Here is a 9,180-nt window from a genome sequence, read left to right as displayed (position 1 = left end):
ATGCAAATTAGATTGATTGACATCCCTGTATCCAATCATATAAAAATATAAAAATACATAAATCAAATATATAAGCATTGGATACCTGGATCTGCACTTCCACCAAAATGCTAATTTCTATTTCCAAATCAAATGCGGTCATGTAAGGTTGAACTCAGCCTCAAATTCCTTTTTCCATATTTACCTTTCAATTTTTAAGTTTTTTAATAATTATCTAAATGGGTCCAAATTAAGAATGTTGATTTATATAAATGTAGAATAAAAGTCTTACTACAGAAATAAATGTAGAATGTCCAATAAAAATATAAGATTTAGTATTGAGTTTTATAACCCAAAAAGGCTGATATCATTAATCATATAATCGACTCTCTAAGCGAAAAAATAAAATATTATTGGTCACTTAAAAACCATGGTTTTTATAGCCGGCATACCGTATTATCCCTACACGAGACGATCCATATCGCTGATACGAATCGATTTCATGGTTCCTGATACGAATGGCAGACCGATATTTACGACAAAGCTCCTGCTCCTGCTCCTGCGCCTCCTCCTCTCTCTCTCGCTCTCTCTGTCTCTCTCTACTTTCTCGCGCATCTATGCTCCCAGAACGCAGACAGACGGTGGGCGGTGCGGCGGCGTTGTGATTGGTGCAATGGCGATCACCCTTGGCAAGCTGACCGTCATCGTCGGAGCAGGTTTCTCTCTCTCTCTCTCTCTCTCTCTCCGGTGCCTGCCTTTTTCGTGTACTGGGAAGGAACGAGACATTAGAGAGATTGGGCCGATCGATGGTATTGTTAGTATTCTGCGCCATCGTTATTGGGGCAGTGAAGCCCTTTTTCATTTCTCTCTATGATTGGACGCCCGTGGCGTCGGGCAGGGGAATCTTGTTTCGTGGATTCTATGCTATGTATTTCTTTAGTTGATTTTGGGGGTGCTTTGGCGAGATGGGTTTCTTGGAACTCCGTTCCTTCTCTTTCCCCTCGTTTCTTGATTGATTGAGTTGTTGGCTTCGTCGATTTCAAAGCTGAATTTTTACACTAGCAGTAGTCCGTTTGTCTCGTAGTCCGTTAGTCTTTCTCTCTCTCTTGAACTAAGAACCTTACTCTTCTGTCTGTATATTTGTTTTTGTAGGTTTTCTTGGATCAGTTCTTGCAAAGGATGGTGGAGCCTCAAAGGTCTCGGACTTTCTCTCTGGGGCCCTGAAGGTACCACTTTTTACTTGTATCTAGAAAATGCGCCCGATCTGGAGTACTTAAATTCTGACATTGTCGTGAGTCTTAGAGTGTTCATACGGCTGAGGTTTTTGTACTCTGGTTCGATATCGGTATAATATGCTGTATTCCTGTGCGTGCCCATCAATAGAAGGTATAAATTTTGGTGGTGGAGACAATTTGGCGTTATATTTGCATTTATTTTGGGAGTCAACAAGTTAACCCATCACGGATTAATTATGGTTGTGCAAGATGATTCGTAGAAGCTTTAATCGCCTTGTTCTTTGACCTAGTCACTGGTATCTTTTGAGAACTATGCAGCCAGCCATCTACTTTTAGTCGTAATGATGAGGTGGTTTCAAGTTCTAATTGTTTTTTGGATTTAGGTTCTTTGGTCCATTGATGTTTTTTTGGGATTCATGCAATCGTTTTATACTCGAGGCAAAACCTTTTGTCATTATCTTATTTGTACATTTAAGCTAAATGTTTCAGGAACAGTGTGTATCTCACGCTTGCGTCTGGCAGACTATAAGAATGTTTTCCTTATCTATCTTTCTTATTGCAAAATCTGTTACATAATCCATGAGAATGTTTTCATTTTGTTATACTTTGAGCAAACTTCTGCTGACATTTCTTGTCAGCATTTCTAACTCGTGCTTTATCTGTCAGATTGTCTTCAATCATCTTCAGCAGGAGGATCCACCTTCAAAGATCAAACCGCAAAATGACGCTCTTATGGCACAAGTACCTATCTGAGCTATTGTTGTGTCTAAGAATTTGATTACAATTTGCTACCCACCCATCACACCGTTTAATTTCATTATAAACATGTCTGTTCCTTAATAGAAATATCTGGTGCACGGATAGTTGTTGAAGCCTTGTTAGTGCCTCATGAACTCCCAAAATATATTTTTCCATGGATAATAGTGAAAAATATAAGTTCTCTATATCTTATACGCATTTTCCACATTGACGTTTTGTAATTTTTGCTTGCTTATGTGAAATGTGGTTGCAACTCAACTTTGGTGAAACGATTCTGTAGACCTAAGTGAACAAAAGCTGTTGTGGTCCTCTGGTAACTGAGATAGCTGTTCCTCGAAATTATGATGGCTGATTTGCCTACCAAATATAATTTGCTGATGCTGAGCTTGGTGTTCTATTATTTCTTTTCTTGAGCACTATAATCAATAACAATGAACTTTCACGGAAAATGAATTATATGCAACTACAAAACTGAACCAATTCTTTGGGGATATGTTTTACATGAGTACCAACAGCAGCAACAGACTCTATATTTGCTGAGAAATTGTGTAACACTTTAATGTGGACAATGGACTCGCATTTCTTAGCTGGGTGGAGAAGAATCTTTTGTTACTGCATCCTTATATGGGGAATGGACTCATGGACCTCTTCTGGCCAGTTTCCTTGAATAGACCATCCATGCAAAATTGAGTCCAAAGCTTTCTGAATCCAACACATTAAATTGTTGTAATTTGGTTCCTTCAGTGGTTCAGTGAACTGGCTTGTGCATATCACACTTTTTCTGACTGTGACAAGTGACCAAGTTAAAATGGTCTACTGGCAGGCATAAGGGAAGTTGGCTCAATGTAGTCATCATTCTGAAACTATAGACATGTAACATGAGAAAATTTGAAAATGTCCTTAAACTGGAAGATTGTGCTTCATGAGTGATACTATCTGACATTGAAGGACTTGAACATGTTCGGGTGAAGAACTATTGTTTGACTTATATTACTGTCAAACAGCTTATAGGGGAAATGTTGGCTGGTGCAAATAGTTGTTCTGTTTATCCTCATCACCATTAAAATCTATTTGCCAGCAACAGGAGTTAGAAAGTTTCCATGTATTAAGCAATTCAACTCTGATTTTTTTGCTGTATATCCCAAGATTGTACTTGGTGACTTGATATGATAATTTTCTTGTTATTGGTTTCCAACACGTTGCACTTGCACCAAATACATTATGATATATGTCATTGAACTTGTGCTGAAAAGTGAAAGGATGACCTTGTCACCATTGTACTGCTTTTCACAGGTAAATAGCCTAAGAGCAGAGCTTCAACAGTTTGCATCTTCAAGATCAGTCACGGTCATAACTGGAAGTTCTAGATCAGGTTGGTTTTTCTGGACAGGGATTTGAGAATGAAGATTCCTCTATCTGCCAAACAATTTTGCTGCATCTATCAATTATCAAATGATGAATGATACGTACTCTCAACTGCATTTCTGCTTATTCACCTTTTATAAGTAGGATTTATTGATTTAAAATGTGGAGGAGATTGTTATTCTTACCCAGTCATATTGGGCAGTAGAATTGCTTTTGCAATATGCATGAAATATAGGAAAGATTGTACATTGTGATAAGGAGCAGAATTAAGTTTTTTTTCATTGTGCCAGCAATTTGTGATTATCATAATTTTGTAAAATGGACCTTTTTATTAGTAGATTTCCAGATCTAATGAGGTCGGGAGTTGGGACCCTGGAGGTTTCCGGTAGAAATTCTCCATCTTGCCTGCACTTAAATTCACCCCATATTTTAGTTGGTCTCGTGCATTGTCACCTAAAACCAGTCTTTTTTGAAGAAACCCCATTTTATATGCCAAAAATAGCTCAGCCGAAAAAACCTGTCTTTTTGAAAAAATGTCAAAAAAAGCCAAAAAATGCAAAAAAAAATGCACTAGGGGAGGGGCATGTATTCACTTTCTTTATTTCTACATTTTCTTTCTGCATCTTTTGCATTTTATTTTTAGATTATCTTTTTTAAGATCTTTTTAAAATCTGCCGAGATTTTCAATTTCGCCGTATTATACCAAAAAAAAATCGCCGTTTAAAACCCGTACATATGTTTGTGACAAGACACTCATGCCCTTTACGGCTGTGCATTTCCAGAGTTATCTGTTCCTGCTCTTATGGTGCCGTGTATTGCTTAAGGATCCCATTCATCAATTTTCCATCCATCAATTCATTGTGCAAACTCCTTGTTATGTTTGGATGGTCATGTTTATAAAAAGTTACATCTTAATCACATAGAAGTGGTTGTGCAATGTAGTATAATCACTGTGTCTGGTTTGCAGGTGCTCGTACATATGCCATGCCTATCCTTGTCATTGGAGCTGTGGGATATGGATACATATGGTGGAAGGTATAGTGTGCTTGATTTGCCTCTTAGTGATTCAGTCATCAGATTCACCCGTATATTCTTCATTTCTAGTTGATGTAACCGCAAATCATTGGGATAACAACTAATTCTCTGTGACTTGTCAATTATTATGGTGCTTTTCTAGACTTGAAAGTTTTGAGAATGCAATTTATAAGTACATTAACATTCTAACATATATGTGCTGGAGTAGATTCATGGAAAATGTTCTTCTATACAAGATGTCAAGAAGTACTTAACAAGATTTCCCCTGGCTGCTGGAACATAGGACACTTTTTAGCTCCTTGTCTCTCCTTGCCACCCAACTAGGAATGAGATGGCCATCAAGGCATGAAAGGTGAACCTGGTTGCTGTGGTAGTAATGTTCATGGGATCATCTATCATGTGTCCATGAAACTATGCTTCAACAAAACATTGTTCATCTTTATTCATTAGACGTATGTGAATATGGGGGCTATTTCTACTCTGTGAACCTGCTATTGTAAGGCCATGGATGTTTTTATTACTCTTCATGATTTGCTAGAAATCCTTGTCTATGTTCAATACTTATTTTCATGACTCCTGTTCGGGAATCCGGCTCCACTTGGAAGCAAGTCACTACTTTGACAGCACTGTTTCTTATTTTGATTGCCAATGACAATTCTTTATGGAGCTAAGGGGCATATTATCCACCTTCTATGCCTATTTTTTATGGTAGGGTTGGAGAATTTCTGACTTGATGTTCGCCACAAGACACAGCTTTTCTGATGCATGTATAGCCATTGGTAAACAGCTTGATCAAGTTTCATCATCTCTGACGGTAAGGCTTCCTTTAACTTCAGCGTTAATCTATTGTATATGAAGTTGTTCTTGCCGCAATATCTAAGTATGGATTGGACTAATGGATGAGGGAAGTTGGAAACTTCCAAATAAGAACTCCAAGTAGCATTACACTTGGTCTCAATCTAAATACGTGCCTTTAGTAGCCTATGGAAATTCAATGTGTAGATGCATTATGGCCTTGGGGACCACATAATGGCGGCACTCACTTGGTTGAATACGTTCTAAACACTGATGCTTTATTTTTTTGCTTTCATATCAGTAATCAGTTCCTTAGGGGGCATTTGATGGGTGAGGAAATTTCTGTGGGGTGTATTTGCTAGGCAATGTTTATCTCCACCATACACCCAAGCATCAAATCCAGAAGAAGTTTTCTTGAAGATTTTTTTATTTTTCATATTGTATATTCTACAGTTTTTCTGATTTTTTTGGTCTCCACACAATCTTCCAGCTTTTCCTTCTGGATTATTTAACCCATTCTGCAGAGAAAGTCCTTCCTTCCTTTTTTCCCAGCCTATTGGGTGCCCGTTTAGAGTACTCATTGTAAACTGTAGGAAATTCTTAAGGTAGTATTTGATAGCCTCGGATATCAGATCTGAGGCTGAATTAAAAGGTGTGGGTTGTAAGATCCTCAATTTAAACAAACAGAGGATTTTAGTAGCATGGATCTTAAATCCACATTACCTGTAAAAAACCATGGATTTAAGGTCAGATTTTGGGGTTTGGGGAGGAGGGTCTGACCTTAAATCCAATGATCTGAGATCCTAGTGATCTTAGATTACCGTGGGTCTTAGATCCACTGTGAAACAAACACACCCTAAATGGATTGACTTGCTGGCACATCCATAAGGATAGGTTGACCGAGTATTCTGAAGAAAGCACTTTGTTCCTATGTTAGGTTAGCCTGTCTCCACATACCATTAACAGCTGCTTCTAATAAGAGAGGCTGAGTGCCAGCTGAAAGATTCAAAAGCATTATAAAAGTATCCTATTCAGTTAAAGTTAGGATTGGTAAGATTTATATCCTGGCTTAGATGCTGCTTCTAATAAGAGAGACTAAGTGTAGTATGATGGAAGGTGATCAAGTGTTCTCCTTCACAGATGCAGTGAAGATCCATAATAAAGTGACAAATACATTGATTTTGCTCAACTATTTTATGTGGGGTTTGCTGGCATATAGCTATTACATACTAGAAGAGTATGCTATGTAAGATATTTATGTTAAATTGTCAGGACAGTATTTAGGAAAACCACATTCTTCCCAGGAGAAGTTTGAGTGTTGAAACTGATAAGTGTGGAATTAGAATTTTGTGAATCATAATCTGCTCTTTACCTAAAACTTTTGAACCTGCCATGTCGTAAGAAGAAGGGAAAAAAGAAAAGGGAACAAGTTGGGTAAGCCAAAAGAACATTTGTATTTTTCTTTTTCTGAGGGCAAGGGCACTACGTATTGTGAGAAACAGTTACAGGAGTTAATTTTGGCTTTTGACATGGAGCAGGCATTTTCATGTCAATGATTGGCCGTCTTTTATTCTATTTCAGTGGATTTCTCAAAGAATGAAAAACTGTTCAAAGTTTTTCTTTTTTGTTATTTAATTATTCACTTGCCATTTCCCACCAGAACTAGATAGCAGATTTAGTTTGCATGATGCATGTATCTGTAGGCAGCAAAGAGGCACTTATCCTCAAGAATCGATCGTGTTGATGCAAATTTGGATGAATGTACTGCATTGACTGCTGCTACAAAGGATGAGGTATGAATCATTCATTCATGCGCTTGAAACAAATGTCTGTTCTGCTTGTCAAATTGGTTGAATGCTAAAGGTTCATGAGTCCATGATGATAGGTTTCTCAGCTACGGGGAGATTTAAGCACTTTTGTTGTGGATATTGAGTCTGTTCATCATGCTGTCCAATGTCTGGTATGATGCTGTCTTCTTTTTGCACCTCTGATGCTGTCTTCTTGTTGCACATATACGTGAATGATTTGGTACTTTATGAGTAACTAACTGTGCCCATCATCTTTTCTGCCTGGTTGTCAGGAGACAAAGATTGGGAGGATAGAAGAGAAACAGGTAATTTCTGATTATTCTTGATTTTATTGAAGAATGCTAAGTTTTAGCAAAATTTAAGTTAATGCTTATAACTTTTGCTCAAATGTGCTCCAGGACTTCACAAATGACGGAGTACATCAATTATGTGTCTTTGTACAACAATTGGCAGAAGGAAGGCATGCAGGATCGACTCAGGTGTGCAATTTTCTTCTTGAGAAGAACTTTATGGAAGTTTCTCTTGGATGATTACTGGAAACTGTTAGAAATCTGCATTTACATGCAAATTGATGGGCATGCATATGCATGTGTACATGTGATTGACACATATAAGCACACATGGAAATGCATGCAAATTGATTTGTGTGTATGTGTGTATGTTTTTGCTCTGAGTTTACATATATTCTTACAATTGATGCTTGAGGCATTGGTGTTCTTAGTGGTCAGTGGTGGTGAACTAGAAATTTTTTGCTAATATGCCTGTTTTTCTTGATGCATTTTGCTGATTAGATTTCTTGTCCGTCCTTGCACCTCTGCAGGGATCCCCTTCAAGTTCCTCAAGGCCTGCCCTTGAATCTCCTTCTGTCCTCTTATCAACCTCTAGGGTAAAGCATGATTTCTTTTTTCACGTCTTCTTTGTTATGCATTCACTACTTTGGGTAATTTTGCTGTACGATTTTCTTGTTAAAGACTATATCATTGCCATCTCCAAGGCTTGCAATTGAACCAGCATGTACATCTCAGGAGACTCCAAAGGTAATTATGTGTTTGCCGCTTCTTCTAGACATTGTAACTTGTCCTGATCAAGGCTACTCACTCCATTCATTTTTAGATTTCTCGGTCTTCCCAAAATGCAGCTTTAGCAAGTGGTTTAAAGGTTAGTGTGAAGTGTGAACTGACAGTTCTAAAGGAACATTTCCAGAATATGCTCCACCTTACAGCACTTATTGCCATTTTTATCACTATTGCAGCTTGTATCTTTCAGCTCATGGCTGATAGCATCTCTTTTCTTTCCATGAGCAGGATCTACAGGAAATTTCAAATTTGACTATGTCATCAGAGTTGGAAGAAGCTCCCAATGGAGCCGTTGTTTCAGAATCACGGAGCAATGTGCCATCAAATTCATCTTCAAGCTCTGGTCTTTCAGGATGGAGGCTCCCTGTTCTGAACGCATCATTTATCACAAGAACTCGAAGCGCCACTTACTCCTTTAGATAACATACAGTCCGTTTGATCATCCTGGATACCTGCTGGAGCTTACCCAAACATCCTACATTCTCAGAGCAGGGTTGAATTTTGCAGAGTTATAGATTATTCAGGAATGATTATTTATGGTGTATAAATTGTTCCCGTTAGTTAGTTATTCGTAAATATGTATCTGGCATCAGAGAACATAAACAGGAAGAGCCTTCCGAGAAAGAAAACAAGAAGAGCAGAATGAAAATAAGATGAATATAGAAAGATTAGACAACTTCTGTACGTTCTTCACTTCCCCGCTTGCATAATGGCGTGGAGATCTGCAAAAAGCATTAACACGAATTTTGTCCAAGCTGTAAACTTTTATGCCATGGCATGAGGAAGGTTGGAAGTTGGAGTTTCATCATGAAATGGTGAAATTACCCATAATAGATCAAAACTTCTTTTTGTTGAACATTTCAAATGGGTTCACCCATTTTATTGCTTCGAATAAGAAATCAGTTATATTTTTTTTACACTTATTTTAGACTTTTCCTAGGATTTTTAGCTGGATTCTGGCACATTAGCTTTATGAGTCTTACTTTCATATCAACGAAGCAAAACTGAGCCGATGTCATTTGCAGCAGAAGTGGATGGCTGCCGTGGACCTATATTAAGACTTTTTTAAGATTCTAAAAGTTAAATTTCTTTGTTACCATTCATAGAAATTTTCTCATAAAAATTTAG

At 37.8% G+C, this 9,180-nt stretch overlaps 1 protein-coding gene across 1 annotated transcript; it reads left to right on the top strand.

Moving 5' to 3' along the window:
- The first annotated feature begins 536 nt into the window (after positions 1–536).
- On the top strand, positions 537–8,969 carry LOC116258161 (uncharacterized). The gene is made up of 14 exons (XM_031635311.2): positions 537–695; positions 1,132–1,205; positions 1,881–1,955; positions 3,267–3,345; positions 4,306–4,373; positions 5,086–5,187; positions 6,872–6,961; positions 7,054–7,128; positions 7,249–7,281; positions 7,375–7,455; positions 7,797–7,862; positions 7,948–8,013; positions 8,090–8,134; positions 8,281–8,969. The coding sequence occupies exons 1-14, from the start codon at positions 653–655 to the stop codon at positions 8,473–8,475; spliced, it is 1,092 nt and encodes a 363-aa protein (XP_031491171.1). The 5' UTR covers positions 537–652; the 3' UTR covers positions 8,476–8,969.
- The last annotated feature ends 211 nt before the right edge of the window (positions 8,970–9,180 follow it).

This window comes from Nymphaea colorata, chromosome 7 (genome assembly GCF_008831285.2).
Source record: "Nymphaea colorata isolate Beijing-Zhang1983 chromosome 7, ASM883128v2, whole genome shotgun sequence".
NCBI classification, from domain to species: domain Eukaryota; kingdom Viridiplantae; phylum Streptophyta; class Magnoliopsida; order Nymphaeales; family Nymphaeaceae; genus Nymphaea; species Nymphaea colorata.
The sequence above is the reverse complement of the archived record's forward strand: the minus strand, read 5'-3'. Positions and strand labels throughout refer to the sequence as shown.

Bases quoted from the DNA above. Each gene is read 5' to 3' on its own strand.
- LOC116258161 (XM_031635311.2), top strand. From the start codon at position 653: ATGGCGATCACCCTTGGCAAGCTGACCGTCATCGTCGGAGCAG. The intron at 1,956-3,266 runs GTACCTATCTGA...TGCTTTTCACAG, and splicing joins ATGACGCTCTTATGGCACAA to GTAAATAGCCTAAGAGCAGA. The intron at 5,188-6,871 runs GTAAGGCTTCCT...ATGTATCTGTAG, and splicing joins AAGTTTCATCATCTCTGACG to GCAGCAAAGAGGCACTTATC.